The 27,283-nt window shown below is 36.1% G+C and overlaps 1 protein-coding gene across 1 annotated transcript in view; it reads left to right on the forward strand.

Annotated features, from left to right (window-relative positions):
• The window catches only part of LRMDA (leucine rich melanocyte differentiation associated), a 691,665-nt gene that overhangs the window by 400,330 nt on the left and 264,052 nt on the right, over positions 1 to 27,283 (forward strand). Inside the window, exon 5 of the mRNA XM_086467215.1 lies at positions 9,274 to 9,400. Within this exon, the coding sequence (XP_086323341.1) occupies positions 9,274 to 9,400 (127 nt within the window). The remainder of the gene's footprint in view (positions 1 to 9,273; positions 9,401 to 27,283) is intronic.

Here is a 27,283-nt window from a genome sequence, read left to right on the forward strand (position 1 = left end):
GAACCCTATTTCAAGAAATATTTCGGTGCTGTACAGCATGTGTTTGAGTTGAGCACGTGTGCACATGTTTTCCTGAATATGGGTGCTCATATGTGGCTGCTTACAGCCTTTCCTTCTTTAAGGCCAAGGTAAGGTAAGGCAAGGCAACATTTACATACACTAAAGGTGGCAGTCAATTAAAGAAAAATAAATCACTACACTCGGATAGCCAGTTGCATTGTCTTCTGCTAACATTCAGTTATGGCGATGAGTTTCTTCTACTGTAGTTATCGAGGCATTATTAAAGAACACGGAAGAAAGGACTCCTCCTATGTTGTACTGCGTTACTCAGAGCAGTTACTGTTTAGATTCAAATTAAAAAAAACCCAAACTATCTCTGTAATGTAATTTTAATGAGGTAGATTACACAAAAGGTCATCTGGAAATTATCATGGAAGCCTGATAAAATACTATATGTCCAACTGATCCAACTGAAATGTTGCTAAAAATTAAAAGGGTTATTTTTTAAAAAATAAAAATACTTGTGACTGATGATGACTGTGAGTATAGATCCAAAACATAGGGAATGTCTGCTGAAGTGACATAATTTTCGTAGCTATAACCATTGGGCAAGCGAGGCATTGATTATTAGGAAAAAAAAAAAGTAATTTCTTTTTCCTTGCTCACATCTTACACAAGATTTCAGTCTTTGTGTGCTGGCATTTTTCACATTGGCTGAAAATGACTGTCTGAGGCAAGTCAGAGCCAAGCAGCACTGGTCATCACGCTGCCGACCTTGCAGAGCTTTAGCTTACTTTCTATTAGCAGATCACCCACAGTATTTGGAGTTATGTACTAAAACTCTGATTTTATCTTCATGTAATCCGAACCTTGCTGTAGGAGTTAGTAGAAAACAATACAAAGTGGCACAGACTAAAAGCAGGTTTATTGGGAAGTGGCATGAATTCGATGCATCAGTTTACTGCTCATAAATACTGTAGGTTGAAACAGCAGCACAGCTGTCCCACGTGTGCATATGCTTTTTTCTTTGTTCCAGATTTTTGAGAAGGATTTCTAGGTTATCGTTAGCCTGAAGATTTTCACCTTCTAACAATTCAACTTTTGAATCCAGATTAGCTGTAGCATTTTGGTTTCACCAAGTAGAGCAGCCTAGATTTAATAAAATACTTTCCCATTGCTTTCACACTTAAGTAGAAGGTATGCCTACTATCCAGCTTAGGAGAGTCTAATAGTGCTGTTTCTATGTAAATTTATGTGACATTTGCGCTAGAGAATTGCTTAAAAAATGAATGATATTTCTACAGTTTACTGTTTTTCACTTTAAGTATGTTTTCTGACAATATGTCTCCTATTAATCATTTAAGCAAAAGTAGTATGTTAAAGGAACCGTTCAAGGGCAAGGACCCATGGTTCATTTAGTGCCATCTGAAAAAATTCTTTATTGATTGACATCCTCTGTGGTTACATGATGTAATATTTATAATATGTCACACAGCCATACATCAAAACAAGCATATCTGTTGTTTCATTTCAATGCAAAAATGTTGATTTCAGGGAGGTCAAGGTAGTTTTAGGTCACATCGTGGCAAACCACCATGTCAAAGTGTGAAGTGATTGTATTTATGTGTCTTCTGGAAACTGCAACATTGCTTCCATTTTCTTTCCCCTTAATTTTTCAAAAACCTGTGTATTTTTTCCGTATAAACTAGGTTAATTAAAGCTCTTTTAAGACAGAAGAATGGACTTCTAATTAGTTGAATGATTTATGGTTCTGCTGCTATAATGAAAGCTTCCTGATCCTTTTCCGTAATTATTTGTTACATTATATGAAATGTGCTTGCCAGACAACGTTAAACTCAAAACCCAATCTAACTGTCTGTCTGTCTGTCTTTCAGGGAATATATTTGCCTACATGGTGGAAATGATTAAAAGTACTCTACTAGTTTTACTCTGAATAGCTAACTCAAAGTTTTGAATACATATCCTGAAGCATCTTGGACACAACTTTTTTCTTCCCCCCAAAATGCAGATTTATCTCACAGATTGAATAGCAGCAAGCTCTCCTGACTGAGAAAATATTTGTATTTTATCAAATGTATTCCTTCAAATCTCAAAAGCAAACATTTGAAATGGCCAGTTTCAGCATGTTTTAAGGGTTTGAAGTAACCATTTTTAATAAGATTATTTTTTTTTTAGAAAATTTGTCACACAGAAAGCATCAAAAGATTGCACTTCATTGAATCTGAATTATGTAAACATTTTTCTTTACCATAAACTTTAACTGATTTTGTTTTGTTCTGAATGGGAACAACTTTTTGGAAATTTTTGCAGTGACTATTGGAACCACAGCTTCATTTTTCATTGAGCTTTAATTTCATTCCTTCTGAGTTCAATTAGAGTTCAGGCTATTTAATTCCTCAACCAGAAAGAGAAAGGTGCTAGAAATCAAAGCTTTACTTAATCTTCTCATTCCAACAAACTGAAAAGGTCTGTTAAAACCCCCCAAAATCTCAACCTGACAAAAACAGTGGAAAATCAAATTTTTAAAAACTCAAGGTCCAGTGATTTACTGTGATACTAGTAACAGAGATGAAAGGTAGTATTACATCTTTTAAAACAATTAGATTTATCCTAAATAATTGGAAAATGTATAAAACTATGCTTTTTTGTCAAGATTGTATGATCTGGTTCCTCAGGTAATCCATTGGTGTACCATTTCTATCAATTTCAATACTAAAGCTTTTCCCTAGTTTTTCATTAAAAGTAGATTTTATACAAAAACATTGTTGTGACTTTTTCTCAAAGTAGTTACTTTTTTAGAAAAAGAAGAAAGAAAACTATTTTTCCCCCATCCCTGTTATTCCTCTTTACCTTTGAAATGTTTAGGAGAACAAATTGTTGAAAACATTTCTATGTTTGTTATTGGAATTTTTGCTTGGACAGGAAAAGAAAATGGGAAGTTCCCTCTGCGGTATTTTTATAAGCAAACTTCTTTGGTTCATTTTAAAAACTCATGGGTTTTTTACATCATTGTAAAATGGCTTTAGTTTCTTTCTGTTAAAAAAAAAAAATGCTATTAGTTCTTATATTTCAAGCTTTCTGTATTTGGGAGGTGATATTTTATAAACGTATCTTGAGGATGAGGGCAAGGGAAAGCAGAGTATCTAAATTGTAATGGTGATAGAAAAATTTTAAATGCTTTTGGCTCGAACAGGAAGCAAGAAACACAGAAAAATAGCTTGCAAAACAGTGCGTCCTCTAAAATAACCTATTCTACAATCTCTACTTTGAAGACTGTATGAAAGCAAAGGTCATGACCCGGAGATCAAAGTAACAGAAGTCAACACAGTAATTGCTGGTTGCTTCTTTTGTACCCGCACTTGGTCAGTCCTGTGGGTATATTGTTTGCAGTGAAAACTTCAAACGTGGTGTTACTGAACTGTGAAAAATCATCTGGGTCAGAATGTATTACAAAGCATTTGCAAATGCTGCAGGTGACCTCACCTATTTTCATTAAAGCGATATGATTGTGAAGGGTGTATGCCATGTGTGAAGTTTTCAGTGCTTGTTCATTCTTCTTTGCTCCTTATTGACGTTTCCTGGAATGATGCATTCATTAAGTGCTGTTGACATGGAAACAAGGGCAAGTGGAAACAAATGCCTGAGTTTATTTTAAATTAGCTTAAAAATACATATACTAGATATGCTATCTTTGGCAGGGGGAGCAAATGGTGATAACCTTATGAAGTCCTCTTAAGATATAACAGCAAGAAAGGAAGTACATGCATTTCGTATGGATTAACTTTTCAAGCTAAATCAGCTATTCCTATCCCACAGGTTTGATTCTGTGAAATGCTGGGTCCCCTAATAGCATTTTCAGTTTCCTTGCAGGTTTGGGTTTTTTGTTTCTTGTATTGTGTTTTTTTTTTTTTTTTTTTTTTTTATTCAGTGGGGTTTTTTGAGACTGAATCTACTCATCTATTTTTAATAGTCTTGTTATTGAATTTGGATGGTAATATAAATACATATTCAGGAAGCAATAGGAGACGGTGCTCGGTAATGAAAATAATGATAATATACTTCATTAATAGCAGTGAACTTACTGCTGAGGCTCTCTTTCAGCAGGAGGGATTGAAGTCTGTAGTACTTCTGTATATGTTTTTCATGTACTTAATGAGATGATTAGGGGGTTCCTTTACATCTGTATAATCTGTGACTCTGTGCTACTTCACTGTTTGCATGAGGCCTTGTCATTTCTACAGTACCTGGAAGAAAAAAAACCTGTATTTGGTAGACATCAAATAGCCACACAACTTCCATCTGAAACTGAGATTAGCCACTGTAAGGATTTATGAGCAAGGGCTATTACAATGTTTTTGTTCAGCCAAATAAATTGAAGTCCCAATTTGTCCATAGTTACATAGTAGGTCAAGACACAGCTATAATTATAGAGAGATGTTTTTCTAATTCATAGAATTGTTTGCTATATTGAGGTAGAGCAGAGGATGTTGACGTATTAAAAGGAGGTCTGGATTTCTGAGTGACCTGAGAGCCCCTCAGAATTACGTGGTCATCACCAAGCAGTGCCAAGGTTACATACAGACACTGTGATCCTCTAACACACTTCATGCCGACATCATGCCATCTGTTCTGGAAGATGTTGGTTTATGACCTGGCTTCTTTGTATTGAAGAAGTTTTGTCGCACATGGAAATTCTGCAGCCAGCTATATGCTGTTTGGTGGGGTAACGGTGTGGGGGTAGAGGAATAAACCTTTTTGTGATGCAGAAGAAACAATTACAGAAGATAATCTAGTTCAGTCATAAATGTGTTTTCTCAACCCTTCTGATTTTTGTTTTCATCTCTTCCTATTTGAATGCTGAGGTAATTTTGCCAACTCCAGGTTATTTATTATTTCTACTTTTCAATAATGGAACTAAGAGCATAATCAGCCCTTCAAAATTTGAACTAGGCATACTATTTTTTATGTTCTATGATTGTCAAAGAAAGGAAATACAATAGTACAGAAAATAGAAAAATTGAAAGTAAATACTTTCTGAGACTTAGAGCATGTGCAGTTATGATATCTTGCATATTTTTAAAATAGATTTGTTTGTTTCTTCCATGTGATCCTTTAAGGAACAGTTACACTTTCTCCTTGAACATGTCACTTCACCTGTGAAACTTTCTCTTAGGATTTTATGAACCATCACTGATTTTTGGGGTGGGGGGAATAACTCAAGGACTATGTTTTAAGTAATGACTGTAGAGAACTAGAAAGATACACAGAATATACCTGTAAGGTAACCGAAAGGTCTCAGTTTCTGTGTTTGTAGGGCAGAGTTAAGACAAGTCTGTGATTTGTTAAAGGCTGTACAGTGAGTCAGTATCAGAGACAGTATTTCTTTATACAAAAACTGCAGTTGTGTATTGTTTAATAAATAGTAACTGCTGATCTCAGAGCTGTCTTTGTTCTGTCCCTTTCTGAACTACAACATGTTTCTTCAAAGGAAGGCTTTGCCCCATTAAGCTTTTGCCAATGTCAATAATAGTTGAATCCCAAACTCACTGCATTCCTTTACAAATGCCCCCTCAAGCCTGTCCCTCTTTTCCAGTATCTTGACAGGTCTGTGTTAAAAACTGTTAAAATAATACTAATCACGTGCAACACTTACAAAATTGATAAATGAATTGTTAATCTTTATTGTCATTTTCACTTAATTAAGACTGAAATAACATTAAATGTGATATTCTCTGTTCTTTTTTTCATCTCTGAGTGTTCCTCTGTGGGTGTGATGGATATCTGTTATTAGCTTATTTTCACGGGACACTTGGCACTGAGAGTCAGGAGGGGGAGAACGATTCTGGACAAAAGAAGATGCAACTTTACTAACATAGTTTGTTTCCTTAATCCATCATGAATTAGAAGATCAGTTTACAGGCAGTGGTAAATGGATCTCTAAGCACCTTCCTAGTGTCTCTGTTTTATTTCTCTCTCTGGAGTTCACCTTTATCCTCATCACCTTTTTTCACATCACTGCAAAGATGTTAAAACCCAATAACAGCAGTCTCAGAGCACATGGAGTAATGCTAAGTTTCAAAATTATTTAAAAAAAAAGGGGGGGGTGGGGGGGTGGGAAGGGAGACCCTGCCCCCCAGCCTCTAACCTAAAATTAACCTTTCCAAACTTACAATGTAAAATTTAGATGGATCTATCTTCATTAAACAGCATTCTCTTAACTAGTGATTTTACAAGTCTAAAACAGGTGCAATGTCATGCAATTTATGGATCCTAGTATTTGCCATAAAGTATTTTATGATGGCTGCATTCTGTGTTATTAGTAGCTGTCTTTTTCTAGAGCCATTGGTGTTCGGTAATAGTCTTAAAACACCCAAAATTACTTACCTGCAAGCAACATTCCAGATAGTCCCTGTTGACAGTTTGAATAAGTTTAGTGCCCTTTTGTTGTACTTTACCTTCAAAACAAACTGATTGAACCATCAATAGCTCCTGAAAGCTGACAGAGGCATGTCATCTGGTCTAACCCTCTGATAGTAGGTTATCTGTGGGAGTTAACCTCCCTACATTGTTAACTGAAATGTTTTATGTACATTGCAACTTTAGGATACTGCTGTGATAACCTTAGTAACTAAGTCATACATCACAGTAAAGAGATTTTGTGTAACAAATAACCCTGGATTAAATTTACAAGGGTTGAACTGGTATTGTAAAATGTTCATTCCAGAGCTTTGGTAATCCTTTCCTGTATTTTTTATGGCAAACTTGTGTTACATTTAGATTGAAGCTGCATCCTCCTATTTCTAGCTAAAATGTATCCAGGAAGCCTAATGCTTTTCTTCAGCCATTTAATAAAAAAGTGTCATATTATTTTCATATAATATAGATTCTTTTTATCCCACATTTAGTAAAAGAAATGCAAATAAATGGGATTGTATTTTGAATCACCTTTTAAAAGAATTAATCACTGATATACCATTGTTCCACTGGTGGGATAACCTGTATGTTTCTTACTTTTTAATGCTTGCTTTCCTTAAGGACTGCAAGCTTAAAAAAAAAATCACCCCCAAACCTGCGTAGTTGCTGTTTAGTTTATGTGGTAGGGGTGTTTGGTTCTGTTTATGGAATTGGCAAGTACTGGTGCTAATTCTATTTTGTGAAGTGCAGTCAGGGTGGCTTTATAAATACAAAAATACATTTGTATCAAGGAATGCTGTTATAATTTTAAGCTCTTTTGAAATGATTGAGAGACTGACATTAGGGCTGTGATCCAAAGTCAGCATAGATGACAGGGCTGTCTTAGTCTGTTGTCATTTTTGTTGCAGCCTGCTTTTCAGTGGCATATTTCATCCCATCATTAAACATTTGCCGATTTTCTAATACCGATGTTTTCTTCACCTGAATATTCATCTTTTTTCACCCTACACTTAGTGGGTGTCTTTACTCAATTTTAGCTTCACTCTTCTTCACTCTTGACATATTGTTTCCTTCTGTACATGTCTTCATTTGAAAGAATCTGTTGTCATCAGAGCTTTTCTGCCAGTAATGCAAGATGGATAGCTGCTCCTCCACTGAAAGATAAGGACCAGCAAAATGCCAGGGAGGATTGGAAGGGCAGCCAGGAAAGCTGGGACGGGTCTGCGAATGTGTCAGTCTTATGTAGCTGTTGCTTCATAAATGGTCTTAGGACACGTTCTGTTTTGTAAAGTGACTCTTTTTCTTCTTCTGATATAATTGAAAGTCATAGATTTAGGACTCACATTTAAATTGTCTGAGCATTTCAGTACTGAGCATTTTCAGTTCAATTGTTAGCAATTTATGAAGCTGTTGCCTCAGAGGAAAGGTGTATTTGATGGAAAGTTTTATTGGCAGCATTAAATTTTGCTCAGTTGTAGAAAGGGAGTCTTACAGTATTTTTCACATGTATATCTGATCTTCAGAACAGTATTATAACTCACCTTTTAAAACACTTTTTCTGTGTGTGTGTGTTGCTCTTTTTCAAAATATTATGCAGAGTTTTCTACTACTTTGATTCCTTCCTCCCAGGCCCAGAAGGGATTGGTACGATTAAGAGCCTCTCTGACTGACTGGAGTTTTATGCAAAGCAGCTAGGCATGGGGTACATTATCAATCACCTTTCTACCCCCTGTCAGCAAAAGTCTGGCACTTCCCTTACTTTGTAATGTCTGCTTCACATTTGGTTGACTAAATGTAAATAACATGTCCTTGAGGTGGTTAGGTATTTTGATTTCCCATTGTTGTGTCCCTTACGTTGTTTCTGATCTGCCATATTCTTTCCCTGTGCAAGGAAGGAGCCAATAGTATTTTTTGGAGGCTAAAAAGATGCTGTACTTTGAGTAAAAAGTATAAATAGGCTGTGGTACTGATGGACCCTAACAAAAGCTTTGAATTCTTAAAATATTCTTCATAAAAATAGTCTCTCCTTATGCTCCTCTGCCTTTCATCCTGAGCTGGGATCCATATGCCATAAGGACACCTTGTTTTTCTGGCAGGACCAAATTGGAATTCTTCTTCCAAATGATGCTTGTGTCAAAATGCAGTCCTGGAAAGCAGAGACCAGGAATAACTCACCATGCCTTCTCTTGTCAAATTCTTTTTTTTTTAATGTTAAGAGTTTTGAATGCTGACATACACTCCTTTCAAGACAAAGGATAGTGTTTTGGGATGGTAGAAGACAAACTACACTTCTCCCTGATTTGCTGTTCATGTGTCTCTCATGTTGCTGATCATTGTGGTTTTGGAGGAACATAATAGAAATTCAAAGAAGTGTTAGCAAATCAATGTTTCCTGAGAATTCTTTCAGAGAAGATAGCTGGCAGTATCCTGTGCCTCAGATTGATTTTCCCCTGCAACGTGGGGTGGAATCTTTGGAATCACTTGGAAGTCCTTTTTCCAACTAGGAATTCAAAACAATTTTAAATTTATTCTATTTCTAGGTATACCTTATACCTCACTAATACCTATAGAGAACGTACATGCCCATGGTGATAATGTTGTTGCCTGTTTGATCCATTCAGTATTAAATTGTTATGAGCAACTTACCATAAGCTTCATTTGAGAGAGAAAACTAAGTATTGTAACTTTTTACATTAACTATGTTGCATGAAAAAGGTGAACAGAGAGAAGAAACAAAAGCTGTTTCTGTTTATTGCTGTTATTTTTTAGTCATTTAGTCTGTGAATATGTCTTTGTTTATTACTGGATTTTAACTGTGTGCATTTTGCTACCTGTCAGATATTTTGTCCTGCACAAATTGACAAACCTGAAATTTCTCGATACTCGGAAAGTAACCAGGAGGGAGCGAGAGGAAGCCTTGGTAAGAGGTGCCTTCATGAAAGTGGTTAAGCCCAAGGATGCTAAGGTAGGAGAGTAAATGGAAGAAATAACAACAATGTGATTCATTAACACTTTCAAAATAACTCCAAAAACTTGGCTGTGTCTTTCACTAAAGTAAAAGACAAAATCTTTCAAATGACAAGACTGATAAATGTGATCAGGCGAGGGACAAAAGCCTTAGTAATTTTTCTTTGTTTTAATATCAAACTTTACTGTTACATCTGGTTAATGAACTGTGGTTACATTATCAAATTTGTTTTCCAACCTCTATTTCATATAACAAAATAACTAATATGTTTCACTGAGCTTAAAATAATATTTTTAGCCTGTCTGAAGATGTGTAACAACTGTGTGATATGCTTTTGTGAAAGAATCCAATTTTTCTGACAAGTTGTCTGCTGCCTTGTTTGTTAAACATAAATGTCTATCACAGAACTCACACCTATGGTGTTTGGTGGCTTTTAGTGGACCAGCTGATTCTAATTTTGTATGAAGTTACTTAATGTAGTGTCCTGCTAATAAGCATTGGCAACATCAGAGAGACAGTTTCAGTAGTCTGAGCTTTTGATACCACTTGCATCAACTTTGGGCATACTGCATACTGCTGATGCAAATGGAATGCGAAAGTGAATTCTTCACTCTACCTTCTTTTTCCATTGTTGATCAATACACGGTAACAGCAATCTGTGCTTCAGAGTGTTCTAGTGCTGCAGATCTTTCTTAAAACTTAGTGACATAACAGTTATGGAAATGCACTGTTTGGTAGCATAACAGTGTTGCTAGATAAATGCGTTATCACAAGCACAATTGCAGTGCATAATAAATTAGTTCAGACTGATTGTAACTACTAAAATGTTAAAAGTTCTGAAACAAGCATAGTTTTGATATATTGTTTACCACTGCCTTTAGTTATTTCAGCTTCACATATATATTAAATGTAATAATTTATTTCTAAGCTGTTGTGGATATCTTATTCACAGCAAACCATCTTTGCTGAATCTGACCAAATGCAACAGCTGAGATATGTTAGATATAGCATATGTATGTTGTCTTCTTTTATAATTCTTATCTAATCAGATTTTGGATCTGGTGAAGTGTTTATTTAATTTTGTTAGCAGTTACATTTTTCATTTAAGAGTCTGTTTTTTGAATTTTAACCAAATTAATAGTGTTAGGAAAAAAAAGAAAAAAGTGTTTCTTAAATTTGAAGTTCCTTTTCTTCATGAAATCTTGTTTTAAGTCAATAGCTAGTGGTAAATTACTTCACAAATGTAGGGATAACATCTTTATCTTTTATATCTGTAATTGAACCTTTTTATATAGTTTTGAATTATTTACCCACTAAGTCTTCTGATAAAATGTACGTTTATTTCAGCAAATTTGCAGAAGGCTCAAATTTACTGTTGTTATTGCCATACTAAAGTTTTTTTTCTTCTTCTTCTTTTATAAGTGGTTTGGTACAAATTGCTGATGGTAAAATCATTGTAAATGCTTTTCATGGCATGAATTAATGCTTCTTAAGGTGCTATAAAATTACCCTCATCATACAATATTATGTACATATTACAGAAGTGGCTAATTTAAAATAAATATTAAATTGTGTGCAGAACAGGTATTATAAATCTCTTGAAATTGTTTTGAATTTGTGATTGTTTCGTAGGATATTCATGCTTATAGCATGCATGCATGCAAACTCTTTTTATGTCTGAGAACACTCATAAAATCCTCTCTGCACACACGTTTTCAAATGCAGATATGTATGTGTATAGCTATTTATAACTATACTCAAAGACCATAAGAAGCAGCATTCCTCTATATATCACAAAGATGGTGTGCACAATAACTGTACTTTCAAATTCTACTGTGTGTTGTATATTGAACATGTAATATCTTTTCATTCTTCAGCCTTCAGGTTTCCTGAATCTTGTGCCCTCTGTCCAACAGTTTCCCTCCCGTATAGTTGAGATTTCTAACCAGTTTCAGCCAAATTTAACAGACAGCAGTAATATATTCTAAGCTTTCTGAAACTAGTCATAGGAGAATACACGTTAATCCAAACTAAGAGGAAGACTGCAGCACGTCCAGTATTGGTCATCAGAAAAACTCCTTAAGAAGCTGACCTGGTGATATAAGATCCTGCTGATCGTGAACTTGCTAAGAATGTTTTTTCTTTCCCCGTGATGTAGTAGCCACTGTGTCAGCCTACACTTGCCAGGAATGGAGTTGGAATGATTAGTATTTATGTTGGTGAGTGCCACATAGAAATATTGTTCTGCCAGATGTAATAACAACAGTGAACTTATCAGACCTGCTTTTTCAGAAAAAAAAACAAAAACAAAAACAAAAACAAAAACAAAACAAACAAAAAAAACCAAAAACAAACAAAAAAAAACACCAAAAAATCCTTAGTTAGGTGGTGGGTTTTTTTCCCCCCATTTATGGTAAGCAGGAGATCGTATGGCTTATTCAGCATAAAAAGCAGACTGATGATCTGAAGAGGCTGTGATGTGGGGAGTTGTTTTCATTTTAGTCTTGACATGAAATACTTGGGAGAGCAGAACACCCCACCAAGAAAAAAATACACAAAATGAGAATAAAAGGAAGAAATTTACATCTGACTAGCTTGTGTTTACTTAAATGCAAAAGTGTCTAGCGATCACCAGTCATCACTAAGTCATAAATATTTTATTTTGTATAAATTTTTTTACTTTCTTTTTTTTTTTTTTTTTTAACAGAACACTGCACTTTCTTGTGCTTTGCTTCATTTCATCCTTTGTGTAAAATGCACCTGTTTGTGATATGACTGTCTTACAGAAAGATGCAGTCATTTATTAGAGAACAGTTTAATGTTACAATGCAGTGTTCCGTCTTGCTATGTGAGTGAGCTAAACTTCATTATTCTGTAATGTTTACATTTTCTTTTGTCAAAATATTGAACATTGTATCATGCCTGATTTTAATAAAGATTGAGTAAGCCTGGCTGGATAAGAGGCATTGAGCCAGATGAGAAAGCCTTGTTTAATGACCAGACCATGACCTCATTCCACTGGCATAAGTGTAGATCAAAGTGGAAGATGCCTGTCCAGTGTGAAGTGTGTTTCTGGGCATGACAGCACTTCACATCAGAAAGACAGCTCAAGAATACGACAGTCAAAATTGCTTAATTATGTTCCAGCTTTGTAATTATTCATCCCTGCTTCTACAAAAAGTACAGTTGTCATTTCTTGACATAATTATTTAAAACTGTACCCTTCTTTGGTTTATAGGTATATGAATTGTGCTTCCAACTGTTTAATCTTTAAAACTTAGAGATGAAAAACAGAATGTGATTTGAGAATACATTTTAAGATTCCATATGATATAAAGATTACATATGATATAAATAAAATGAAATTATGATGTATCAAAGTACATAATAATTTCATATTTTAAAGGTCTATGTTCACGGTCATTTAATCTAGATGATAAAATGTGGATATATACATTATATCTAAAGTGTATTTCTATAAATAAATACTTCATAGGTCTCTTTAAATATAAATTTAATCGCTTAATGCTGGGTCAATGCACTTGGGTTTATAAAATACATATATTTTCCAGTATTTTGCAACCCCTCTGGCCAACAACTAATTTTTAGCTTACTGCATTTTTAAGGTTAACATTTTTATCAGTTTTATTTACGGTGGCAAAAGGAAGCAGTGTGCATTTAGTCACATGTAACAGTCTTGCAGCTTGTACGACCAAATCATCAGAGGGTATCCATGGGTATTCTTCCAAGTAAGTGACTTAATATTATGTGGAGTTACTCTGCTTTCTTGCAACTTTACCAAGAGCATCTTGTCCACTGGGTATAGAGGAAACTTTGTACAACAAAAGATGGCAGTACGGGTGTTTTGAATTTTTTTTCCCCCCCTCAGATGCGTTGTTTTCATCACAAGTTAAAATTATAAAACCTGACATAGCATTTGTTCTCTAAGGAACTTAAGCAGAAAGGCAAGTCTAGTATCTGCATTTCATGTAATAAGTGTACGTGATTCTTGCTCACACTGTTACTTGAAGGGTAGAGGGATATTATTTTATTATGATAGGAAGTGTAAATATTTAGGCAGTACAGCTTAAGAAATAACGAGAGCTAAAAATCTAGTGGTGCTTTCAGATCATTGTCAGTATTCTTGTGTTTAAACTCATAGGAAAAGCTCATTATCAAAGTGACCAATGCTGATATATGCTTTTTCAAATTCTATTAAAATCAGATAAGGCATAAGGAGTGATTTTAGTAATTTTTGTCCTTGGCTATTTAACAAGAATCATATTTTTCTTAAATAGATATATCCTGTGTGCTTCTAAGAATTTAGGCAACGTGTTTGTGCTAATGCTTCTCATGGACCTATTTCCCCCCTCCCTAAATTAGGAAAATGAGTCTGACTTTTAAAAGTAAATAAAAGGTGGCAGATAAACCTTTGGAGAAGATCTGCATTGCTTACAATTTTTTCCTTTTACCAGCACCTTTGTGTAAAGATCTTGACTTATGAACTTACAGCATTTGAAGTAGATATGATGGAAAGGGTTTTTAAAGTGTAAAGAATCATTTTGTCAATAAATTGCTAGCTAGTGAGATACCTCTTTGAGAGAGTGTCTTGGTTTCTCTGGGACAGTATCACAGCCCAGACATGCTAGGCAGGCTGTTAGCAGTTTGGAGTCAGCCCGGACAGCTGCCCTGAGTTAGCTACAGGTGCAGCCCACACCTTAATGTCATGGTCATTGTAAATTAAGAGGTTTGCTGAGGAAAGGAAGCTCTTGTGGGGTTCCTGCTGGGGTTCCTCCTGCTCCTCCTCTGGCTTCACCCTGCTCCTGAGGACTGCTCTTTGGTTGACTGTGACTGCTTCATATTCGTTTGGCTGAGTATAACTTTGTTTACCTTTGTTAGTGTTGTTTCATTAAATCTGTTTTCGCTCTAACCCATGGGTCTCCTCTCCTTTCCCTCATTACCCTTCCTGACTGGTGAGGGGGTGTTGGGTGATGAACCAGCTGTTACAGTTTAGCCCTGGATACGGGCTAAAGGTAGACAGAGAGCATAGTAGGGTTTCTTATTGTCCAGATGTCAAGGTTTCATGTACTAAAACAGAACAATGTCACAAATTCAAGACTCTAACCTAGACTGAGATACAATAAATAATATTGACTACAAAAACATTGTAACCATCGTGCTACTGTTTGGCACACTGGAGCATCCATTTTGCTCTTGGGAAAGTTTAAGTATTTTAAGCAAGAGTCTATAACATGATTGGCTCATAGTCCCCTAATAACTCATAAAAATTGGGAATAAAGAATAATTGGGGAAAAAAAAAAAAGCTGGAATTTATATTTCTGTGTATGAACACTTTGGCAGTTTAGAAGAAAACATTGCTGAGTAGGATCTGCCAGATACAAGAGTGGTACATGCTAGAACTAAGCTGACAGAGTTAAGTTCAGTCATTCAAAAATTTTAATTTTTAAAATCCCATTATCTCAAACAAATGCTAACATCCAAAACAAGTGTAAGCAAACATACCTATTGTCTTGGTTTGAAAGACAGGTGTCTGTGGAGGAAGGCAGGAGCCTCCCTTGAAATGGAAAGTGCAACCCCCTTCCCTCCAAATTATTATAATTTTGAAATTAACGGGCCTTCAGGCAAGGATATGGGGAATAGGAATAACAGTTCTTTACTAATGTATATATATATAACACAAGGCAGGGAAAAAACCAAACAACCCACTGGTTTACACTGACAGAGTCAGGAATACAACCTGACACCCTGTTAGGGTGGCAGTAGCAGTCCGATAAGATGCTGGCTGCAGTCCTCCTGAAGCGATGGATGTAGTTCTGTGGAAGCAGCGATCAGGTAAAAGAGTCTGGTCTTCCTCCGAAGGTCCAGAAGGTCCAGTGGTAGGTAGGTAGCTCTTGTCCTCTGGAACTCCAGTGGGGGGGAAAAGCTCCTCTGGGAATCCAGTGGAAGAAGGCTGCTAGGGTGTTCAAAATCTCCGTTTTTATTTGGCATGGACTGCTTGGCTCCAGAGGGGGGAGGCAGGGAGCACCGCCCCACCTGATCTCAACAGCTCCTGAAGATGGTAATAGAATATTTTTTTCTTTTGACACATTTTACACTGTAACCCAGGACACCTATATAAAAATTTTATGAAATAATTGTGTGTGAATAACATTTGCATCTTTTTTTCTAAACTGGTGGATTTTACTTATTTTCTAAAACTGAGGCATGACATCTTGAACTAAGCTTAAACTAAGCCTTTCTTTGGACAGCAGGGAAATAGGTATCACAGAATGTTAGGGGTTGGAAGGGATCTTGAAAGATCATCTAGCCCAACCCCCCTGCCATAGCAGGACCACCTAGAGTAGATCAAACAGGAATGCATCCAGGTGGGTTTTGAATGTCTCCAGAGAAGGAGACTCCACAACCTCTCTGGGCAGCCTGTTCCAGTGCTCTGTCACCTTCACAGTGAAAAAGTATTTCCTTATGTTAAGGTATGATGATTAGTGTGGTAGAATAAGAAATAAGAAAAGCATTGTGAAATTCCAACATTAAGAAGTGATCAAGGTGTTTGAGAACTGAGATGACCTTAAGTTTTTCCTTCTGTTTTCCAATTCCTTATGGTATACTGATTCACATTTTCTTTTTTTTTTGTTTAATTTGGAAGTTTAGAGTCTTGTATGTTTGTGTTATCCAATTATTTGAAAAGAAGACCAGGAGAAACTTTTGGGTACGATGCAATCCTTAGAACTTCAAATAGTATTTTCTGCCTCTCTATCTCTGAGAATAACTGTATGTCCCCTTGACAGTCACGTTGCAATAATAGCTGTCTCTTCAGCATGTGTATGTGGTCACCACAAAGCACAATGAATCCAGAAATGGAATTTGAGCTGTGATATTAATAAATTCATTAATAATTTGTTCAGAAGAGTTTAAATTAAAGGTCACTAAAGCTGTCCTCAATTTTTGCAGAAGCAAAAAAAATCAGTTCCCAAAATACGGATAGGTCTTGATTTGGTGTTTGGAGGTGAAATCTGCTATTACATCTCATGGTGCTTTTAGGGTAAATTAGTGACATGAGGTTTTAAGACATGGGAAATCTAATTACTGGAGCTGTGCAAGTGATAAGGCACTTAAGGGTGTGACTAAAAATTATATACTAGACTAATAAGCTGAAAGCTGGTAGTCTATCCAATGGCTAATGAAGTTCTATAGAAGACATCTGTCAGACACTGTGGAGAATAATATGTGGACCCGCTAACATAGTTACAGTGTATAAGGATACTGTATACTTGGTCAACAAGCAGTGCTACCATAATTTGGATCTTGCCTGATATGTAGTCTTTGGATGAAATAATTCAGTAATTAGCAATATGTGATAGCGATAGCTTCTTTTATGTTTCCTCTGGTTATATATCAAAGTAAATGTGCATATGAAGGACAGCCATAGACTCTACTCTTTGGTTCAAATTATTGTGCAATAGATCCCACTGTCTTTGCATATGATCGATAGCAGACCAGTGTTGCACTTGCTACGTAGCATGTTGTCCTAGTGAAGAAACCTAGCAATAAATTTGATCTGTCTGTGAATTTGTGCATCATGTGAGGAAGCCCTTACTCCTGGAAAAGGTGGAATTAATAACATAATCTAGAGCAGTTTGCTAAGGCCAGTCACTAAAGAGTTGCCTTCAAAGTGCCTGTAAGGGCAGCTGTGTTAAACCAAACTGAAAGGCAGGCTTGAGAGAAAGCAACCAACAGAGGGAAGAGAAGGGTCAGTAGCCAAAGAGGAAGCAAAGACGGTTATGATAGTAAAGTTGAGGATGGGAATCTGAGCTACAAAGAGCTTGGAGAATAAGAAGCTTGCATGCAGTACTTGAATCTACTACAAGACATTTAAAGGGAATTGATTGGGTTTTTTGCTGTATTTTGTGTCTTCATGTATTACAGGTCACATGATTAGAAAGAACCTCAGCCAGTAAATGTGAAGAAAGCAATGAGTTTAAACAGCGGGGACTAAGCTGCAAACATGCAGCTGCTGAAATAGCAAAAGAATTCTCTTTGCTTAGACTGGTCTAGTTCCCAGCTGTCAAGAAGGAAGAATAGACACGTATGGGTCATATGTGTGTTAGGATATGGAGAAAGATTCTTCTTCATTGTTTGTTCTTGTAGTGATAATTCTTGAAAAACTGATATATATTTAATTCTTTGGGAAGGTATTATATGGACTATATTTCAGTATCTAATTGCTATTGAAGATACAGAATGCAGAAGCTGATGTCTCTTTCCTAAAATTATTCCTTTAAAAAGAGAGTACATGATTGTCATGAAGCCAGTGTCCATTTAGCCATTAATGACCCCCATGCACTTTTCAGATAGGGAGGAGTATTACTCCTGGAGCCCTGGCCTGATTCCAATTCAGGAAATTACATTCTGCCTCCATGGAATTCTCTGCAGTCTCAATTTACTAAGGCATTCTTCTCCACCTTCTGCCCTAAACTGTTATGTAGTGTTGCAGTGTGCTAGTTAACCAGCTGCTACTTTGCACCTGAAAGGTGTCTGTCTTTCAGTACTAGTGAGCAAATTGATCCCTTTGTAAGACTTACTCAGTATTTGTAAAGCACTTGGAGGTTCTCTGATGAATGGCAATAGGCACTGTATATCATTAGCACATCCATTTAATTGAAGAAGCTAGCATGACAACTTGTTTATTACTGCTGTTTTTCTTTTTAGTTTTTCTTCCTATTTGTGGGCTCAGAAGTATGGAAACTTCAGTTATTAGATGCTGCAAGCCTGTGGTCTGGCTTTTGTCTTGTGATCAGCCTATGCAGTCTACTTAACAAAATACCATTTGGCAGAATGTAATACTGTGATATCAGACAGTAGGGCAAGAATAATTATTGGTTTAAATTCCCAGTGGATCAACGTGGCTAGAATTTTATTCTATAAGTTTTGTTTGTTTTTCTTTTGGAAATGGAAACACTGCTGCTGTACAAGCAGAGCTCACTGCACTTTTCCGTAGTTACTCTTTTCAGAAAAACTAGTGCAATGGATTATCAGATGTCACTGCTATTAGGCACAGGCATTGTTCATATGGTGCGTATGTATTTAATATAGCATTGGCAAAACTCTGGGCTACCTTATGTCTATTCTTTTTTTCCTATAGGTGATTTTTTTTTTTCCCTCGATCTTTGAGACACTGTATGTCTCATACTCTCAATCAGGTAGATGAGTCATTCCCATTGAAATAGTAATAGTCTTAAGTGTGACGGTTAGAATTTATGTTAATTCCTACCCATGGAAAAAAGGTGCAATTTTTTAAATTATTTTTTTCCTGAAAGCTGCTTATCACAGCAAGATTTCTGAGAGAGAATCAGTGGCAAACTACAACCATTAAAGGGCCTGCTTGTAGTTTTGTAAATGTGAAGCACCTGGTTCAAAAGTTGGAAAGGGCTGTCATGGCTGAGTTTATATTTATTGCTTGTTTTGACTATGATTGGATTTCATATAGTTTTCACAGCAAGCTCTGCAATATATATATATATATATGTTGTGTCAAGACCTGGCTTCACTGTTTCACTGACCCAGCTGTTGGAGATAAACGTGGTCAAAAGGGCCACCACAAATGGAAACAAAAATGATTTGTGGTTGTGATCTTTTCTGTAGCATATCTTACAATAAGGGACAACATGCTATCAGGAAGATCATGATGTAAACAGAGTTGTATTTTACATTAACTTAACCCGAGTTCATTGGCATCCTCCCTGGCAGAGGTTATACTGCGTGTTTTTTAGAAAGGTCATTCTCACATATGAAGCAACATTGTGTGAACTTTCAAGTAATTTTTTGTATCATGCTCTCACAATTATGACTTGTTCTTTCACACCAGCTTATGTTGCTGCATAGTTTTAGGTTGCTGGTATTTTGAAGAAGGACAAAAGAATCTAAAGGTTTAGAGAGTTTTAGGTAATAAGATTTGTTTGATTGAATAGCCATGTTCAATTTAACATCCATGAAATTAATAATTGCAAGTCACATTCTATAGATTATTATAGCTGTTGTCATTACATCTCTGTGTACTCTTCTGTTTTTCAGTAGTCTTCTCCTATTGATAAATTCTAGGATCTAAATTACTGAAAGCTTCCCCCAGTGTTTACAGGGTAATTTTTCTGTATTTCATAGTACTTTTCTATTTCTCTGCTGTAAATTTCCCCCTGAATTCCTCTTGCCTTCTTCCCCTCTCCTTGATTCTTAGGGAGTGTGGAAGCTGAACAGAAAGTATTTATTTGGAACATTTTACCAGATCTTTGTGATTCAAAGAACTGTATTATTTTTTCTTCTTTTCTGCCTTGAAGTACTACTTTCCTTCATTAGTGTAAATCTTTCAAGAAGCTTCCTTTTATAATGTAGTTGACAACTTTGTGGTAGTGAAGTTTCTATATCCAGACCAAAGAAGTAAACAAATGAGAGAGTGCCTTCAACCTGTCATTCTCTGTCATTCCATAACATTCTTTGTTTTTTCTTGCCATTAGCAAAATGGTTTTGGTTGCACACCAGGGTAGGTTTAGGCTTGACATTAGGAAAAATTTTTTCACTGAAAGGGTTGTCAGGCATTGGAATAGGCTGCCCGGGGAGGTGGTTGAGTCACCATCCCTTAACATATTTAAAGGTCGTTTAGAAGTGATTCTTGGAGATAAGGTTTAGGGGTCTACTTGGTAGAGGAGGGTTGATGGTTGGACTTGATGATCTCAAAGGTCTTTTCCAACCTGAATGATTCTATGACATTTTTAATGATGCCTGTGATAATGCTGTAGTCCCTAATTCTATAGAATTGGATTTTATCTTCCATGTGTTTCCTTTTGACATCAGTGGGATTGTGGTCAAAAAGAACAGTCTACAGCGATCTGCAGGCTACAAGTTCAGGTGTGAAGACCTAAATTATATTGGGGGGTAAAGGACCATGTCTTTGTCATATAAAACGTTGTGCAAGCACATCGTATGGATTCTTGTTGTGAAAAGAATGCTAGATTGTTTTTAGTGTTGCCATAGTCAAATTAGATGAATGGAATGAAAGGGTAGGAACAAAAGGCAAGGTAAAATGAATGCACCTGGTATTGGCCAATATTTCTATTAACTTTGTAAACAATGCAAATGCCTAAAACTAGCAGTCTAGTGCCATTTTGAGATACCCTAAAGCGTACAGCAGGTCCCTGCAGAGATGGAAGATAAGTATCTATGGGAGATACAAGCTTTTCTGCAGCCACCACAGGAAGCCGGGCCCAGATACTGTAGCATGGCTAAAACAGCAGTAGAAGCTTGCATTTAAGCAGCTGAATCCTGCCTTTCCTGTTGCGCTAAAAGAGAGACTGTGTGCTGCAACATATTGACAGGTCAAGAACACTAGAGCATTATAATAATCCTCCCCTGCACTAATGTCAGCCAGAGTGTGGTCCAAGAGGCACATAGGGCTGGTAGTGATGAGCTCGTCTCCTAAAAGCTCAAGCATATCGGTCATTCTTTCTTCAATATTTACCAAGAACATGACCAATTTGTAGCTGGTTTATTAGTTATTTCAGGAAAAAAAATAATAACTTGTTTTCAGAGAAGAACTAATATTTCTTCCCTTTTCTTCACCCTTACCAAAAATGTATAGGCCCAAGGGATGTTTTGGAAGAAATGCTGAACTTTTTTGCCTAATGAGTTTCTAAAACTGCTGCCTTTGTCAAAGAAAAAGGATGCAGCACAGTTTCATCTGCTCCCTTAAAATCATATTGAACTTACAGATTCTGGTTCAGTTCCTGAATGTCAGTTGAAGCTGATGCTAACATCATCATGTCAAAAAATGGGGAGAATAATTTTATTGAGTTCTATGCCTGGTTGCAGAATATAATGCTAATTGTAGCTTGTCGTAATCAGGCTGGTCATTGAAAATCTTACCTGGTTTTGAATGAAGCAACAGATTTTTAATTGACTTTAGGGGCAGTGGAATAATCTTTATGCAGTCAGTTTCCACACCTGGAATCTTTATTGATCTAGGCGAAAGACATAAGTAAACTTATCTTTATCCAAGCGCCCTTTAAAACTCTTAAGAAATCTTCCACCAAAATCATGAGTTGTGATTTCTCTGAACTTTGAATTTGATTTTTTCTTTTTTTTCTTTTAATTTTTTTTTCTGTCTGCTTTACAGACCAGTGTTTTAACAGTCTTGAAAACCTTGACTGAGGAGAATTTTTGCCCATCTTGCAGACAATGGGGTTGACAAAACATTTAAAATTTGGAGACTTTGGTTACGCATCCTTGTTTCAGGGGAAAATGAGGGGTTCATTATGTGGATAAAAAGCTCAAAATCTTTTGTGACTGAGGACTGGTGTTCTATTTGAAGGAATTAGTGAGAGTTTAAAACTTTTGCAGTAAATTGTTGTCCTATTTTATCTTTGTTATTCACAGAATCCAAGGACAAAATGATCGTAGGGAAACATTCAAATTGTAATTAACTCTGCCATTAGGAACTTCTCTGATAAATAAAGTAAACTTCAATCATGTTTCAAAAATGGCATTGCTTTGAATCTGATTCTGTGAATGGATCTCTTTTGGAGCTAGGGGTTTTTGTGACTTTAGCAGACAGGGAATCTGTCCTTACATTACATGTGTTTAATTTTTAAGTGTATTTAAGGTATGCTTCGTATGTTCTAATGTATCAAATGTCACTATATCAAGGCACTTAGTAAACACATGTGCATTGTCCCAAAGATGATTCATTTCTCTTTCAACCTTGGTGGGCCTTGAAAACCTTAGGCTTGCTTTCTTGTAAAAGAACCTGTGGGATATTTGCTTAATGACTAAATTATAATTGCCTTTGTGTTTCTAACTTATGAGCTCAAAGTGGGAGGAGATGAAGTTTTCTGTTGGGGTAGTACAGCAAACTATCCTATATGTCTTACTCTGGCAAGTTTCATTGGGAAATGTATCATTTGGGTTAAAATAAGAAGTAAATTCAGGACTGAGAAATTAAGACTTTTTTTTTTCTTCCCACATTGTAAGACTAAATATCCAACTTTGTTCACATAATGGTTACAATCAGTTCACTGTATAGGCCAAATGCTCTCTAATGCAGTAAAATTAAGAAATAATATACTTTGAAAGTGATTTATGAATGTGGTTAAACTGCCAGATTTACAAAGAAATAGTTCAGATCTTGGGAAGCCTCAGGAGTCATGTCAAAAATGAATTTGACCATGATTTAAACTGCTACTTTTCTTACATGACATTTAATATGTGTACTTTGGAGGCCCATATGTCTTTAATAAAATAGCATTAAGTTTTAAATATGATATGAATGCAGTCAGTTTCTAAATACATAACCTCTTCCACAACTCCAAAATGCTAACCAATAAGGGAGTCATACATGCAATAAAACATAAACCTTAGAAAACAGTTTTTTATTAGAATGGTTAGACAGTTGGCGGCTGTGTTGTAATGTAATAAATACAAGCAGCCAATATGGGTTTATCAGTCTTTGTTTACACTGTAAGCAACTGGGACCAGACAACTAATTATAACTGAGGACCAAAGGTCATGAAAAGTATATTTTGTCCAGTGAATGCGTGCTTGCTAGGTGAACCTTATAATGCTACGTAATGCATACTATAGTATGCTTCCCAGTTGAATTTGTCTGAGAATATAATGTTTATTAGAGATTCATATACTTTAAGACTGTCCTGAAGTATTAAAAAAATTATGAAAAGACATACAGAGTTCACAAAGGATTTTTGTGTTTAGCAAATGGTGGCCAACAGAGTTCAGTGTTTCGTGAAAACAGAAGTATGGGAGTCTGGTCTGTGCTGAAGTTTATACTCAGTAACAAAAGAATGTTAGCATATTTGGGGGGTATTTCTTTGCAATGTGAGGTATTTTATTAATTTTGTTAAAATAGTGTATTTTAACATTGTTTTCTGAAACAGAAGCTAGCCCACAGCAAAACCAGCTTTCTAGAGACCTTGAGCTTTTATTCAGAACAACAGATTCTGGTTTGCTTGCCGAGTTACCCATTTATTCAACATGCATAGAACAGTACTGCAAACCTGATCACATATTCTACATAGTCTGACATTCTAATGAAGGCTATTGAAATGGTGTGGGAGTTGGGAAAAGACAGATTTTCTGTGTATTCTTAAGAGTGTGTGGGGGTGGGGAATAAAAACTTGATTGTGGTATACCTTTTTCTCCAAAATGCTTTCAATGATTTGATTTCTGGTTATTGTGGTTCTAGAAAAATGGCAAAAAGAAAATTAAAAAGTCTGCTTTGGGATGTATTACGAAGCATATATTCAAATGCTAATCTGTAGTCCTCTAGAATTATAGGTCCCCTAGAGCATCCAGAAAATTATTAACAGCATGTAATCCAGCTCAGTGTGAATGCATCTTTACTCTGTTAGCCAAATCTTTATATAATACAAATCATTCTACCTATAAAAGCACAAATAAGTTATTGTTCTCAACAGGCAATTTAATGCAGCTATAGGGAGGAGAATAAGAGAAAAGATTACAAGCTAGCTGATCGTGCTTTTATTTCTCTTAAATCTCTCGGCGTTTCTCTGTGGTTGTACTCGTTTAAAGATTGTACGCAACTGTGCTGTCTATATGATTTGAAAAGCAAATCAGCCTAAATATGAATTTTCAATGGGTGTAGTTTTTAGGGGATTTGATACATTTATCACAAATACACATTTTGCCCCAGAAGCAGTGCTGAACCTGTAATTTTTTTTTCCTTGTAATTCTTTTGAAGACTTAAGTTTTGCTGTAAAAAGTGCATTTATATTTGCCATCCAGTTTTGCAGCTTTAGCTGCAGAAGAGCTATTAAAGTTAATTATTTTCTGGAGGGTTTTATCAAAAGGGCTATTAGTGCGAATACATACAGAAAGTATGTGAACGAGGAAGAAAACGTGTGTGGATTGTTGTTGTCTTTTTTCATTGCAATCTATTTTTGTTTTCCCTGCTATTGTTTTGCCACCAGACTACAGCTTGTGACTCTCACTGTAAAGTTTTGCATCTATATGAAAATAATAGTTTTGCTCTTTGTATTGCTTTTGTTATTTTCCACTAAGCATGTGTTGTTATGGTGTATGGGCACTACTAATCACCAGTGATTGGAAATTTATGTAAAATGTTTAGATAGGAGTAAGCAGTCAGCCTATTATTATTATTAGTTGCCAACAGAAAATATGAACTAAATGTTTGTTTTAAAGTGAAAGGTGGAGGTACTAACACCAGAGAAGTAGTCTCTAGGAAAAATCTAGAGTGGTAGAAGGAGTGAATGTTCCTGTTCTACCTGTTCTTGTCAAGCCCATCAAGCATGAACTGGAAGAAACTGTACATAGTTCTGTGGAAAAATAGCGTTCCTGAGTTTGAAATAGGATGTCACTTGCATGTTTTGCAGTTAGCTACAGGCCAAGTCCATTGGATTGTTGAACATAGAGCATAAAATATTTGTGCTGCTGGGTCTTAGAGCTATTCTTGGAGAACTTGCTCACTTTGCATGTATTTTGGCAGGAGTTTTGTGCTTTGTTTCATATTGCATATTGTTCCAGAGATGTCTAACAGGCCACAATATTAATCCATTGCCCCAGGTCTGCTTGAATTTATAACTACATTGCTTTTGTATAATGTCCCCCAGCTTTTTCCCTTTCTCTTGTGTGTTGATTTTTCATATCTTTATGGTCTGAATAAGACTTTTCTGTGCTACTTTTAAATAATGAGTCAAATATGTGTGCAATTTTGAAAGATGGAATGTTCTAACAGGACTAGGTAAAAGCACTGTATTTGTGGCACAAAATTCTTCTTTCATATTAAGAAAAACTTTGACTCCACTTTTACTCCTGTGAGTAGACTCTGAGGGAGTAGTCTGCTGTGTCAATATGAGTAAGAGAAACAAATGTAGATTTGCGCCATGCCAAATGATCTTTCCAAAGCAGAACTCATTAAAATGTCTGCACATGTGATTCTAGTTTCAAAGCAACCAAATAGTCATTCTCTAAATATAAAGAAATATTTAATTGGCAAGATTTTCAGCAGCAGCTATACAGGTAATTTACTGATAGGAGTACTTTGGCTTTTATTGTTAATCTCTAACAGTAGAGAATTCTTACAAGGTGAGAAAATAATTCAGATTGTGAATAGAAAAATATCTTTAAATTGCGTTCATGTACCAGGCCAGAATGGTGCATGGTTTCTCAGTAAAGGACATACCTAACTTTCTGGGAAGCATTGCTGCAAGGCCGTTGACAGTTGCAAAGTAGAGAAAAATGGATAGAATGGATTTTATTTTCCTTATTTATTTTTTAACATGAAACTAGAAATGTTCTTCTGCATAGCAGCTTCTTGATTTCAAGGCAACAGCAACAAAGCTTTTGGGTCTTTTTCTCCCCAATATGTTTACCAGTTTCTCTGGAGAGAACTTCTGAAGAACTGTTGTTTATACGAAGTGCTCTTTTTCTCCACCCTCTCCTCCACCTCCCCTGGAGTAGAAATGAGTAGATATGTTGTTGGTGGAGAATTTATTTCGTTTGTCCTCTCGAGATCATACTTTGGCAAGTGGGAAGTCTGCTTTTTGATTTGATAAACCCCTAGTGGAATATGGTTTGGCTTGTAAAAACTGCGCTATACAGAGACAATGATTGTCTTGTCCTTTGCAGCCTGGTCTTCTACCTTCTGCCCAGAATGCAGGGGAAACGAACGATCACTGGCTGAGGACGTGTCATAGTAGGACTACTGAAAATTTATGGAGCTCTAATTAAACCTAAAATGCACTAATTCAGGCCCTATAAATCTTGTGTAATACTGGTACAGTGAAGTTAACATGAGGGCTGGTGTAGTCTGGGAGAGGAAAGCACATGCCTAATTTTCCTTACAGTTTTACAACTGGGAAGCAGTTATGTTGCAAACTAGACTGTCCAGTGATTCCAGAGAAGGTTCATGGAAGTTAATGTCAAGTTTATTTTCAGTCAGGAGATGTCAAAATATTGTATGTAGATAGAGCAGCTATTGCAAATTTGAAAAATCAGATATCTTTTTTGGCTTGTATGTGGAGAAAAGGTTCAACTGAAGATTTTGCCTATACTACGGTTACCTGAAGATGAGAGTAGTCTTTTATAATCCCTGTATTGATAATAATGATGAAAACACTGCATTGTCGGGGCTAGTGTTTAGCTGGATTCGTGATAGATCTGTTCTGTGTGGCAGAAAATGTTTCATATGCACTCTTAAAGATATAGATTAATCAAATACTAATATACCATGTAAAATGGTAACAACTTGATCTCAAGATGGAGAAGAGATTAAATTGCTGGCCCATCGTTTGCTTATCTATACTAGTGGCATGGTGGAATAGTTTTAGTTGGTAGAAACTTGCTGTAGTGGGAATAAAATAAATAATTTAATTATCATGTGGCTGAACTTCTGGGCCTAGGCCGAAGGGCCACCCCTTTGTATCTATAGTAAAATCCTGCCTGCAGTGAAGTGGCTAGAAACAATTTGCATTATCAGTGGAGACAGAATTTCATGCTTTCTCTTCTCCACTATTCAAAGAAATACTTACTTTTCTGATGTAATTTGTATTGGAGAAGACTTTTTTTTTTTTTTTTTTTTTTTAAGGGAGAACAGCCTGCATGTGTGGCTTTCTCACAGGCTTTCAGTGCTAGTCGTGGAGTCTCCTTCTCTGGAGACATTCAGAATCTGCCTGGATCCGTTCCTATGTGATCTGCTATAAGTGGTCCTGCTCTGACAGGGGGCTTGGACTAGATGAACTTTCGAGGTCCCTTCCAACCCCTAATATTCTGTGATTCTCCACTGAGTCAGAAAATTAACATAATCACTTTTTCCTTTGTTAA

The sequence above is a fragment of the Leptosomus discolor genome, chromosome 6, assembly GCF_034619465.1.
Source record: "Leptosomus discolor isolate bLepDis1 chromosome 6, bLepDis1.hap2, whole genome shotgun sequence".
In the NCBI taxonomy this organism is placed as follows: domain Eukaryota; kingdom Metazoa; phylum Chordata; class Aves; order Leptosomiformes; family Leptosomidae; genus Leptosomus; species Leptosomus discolor.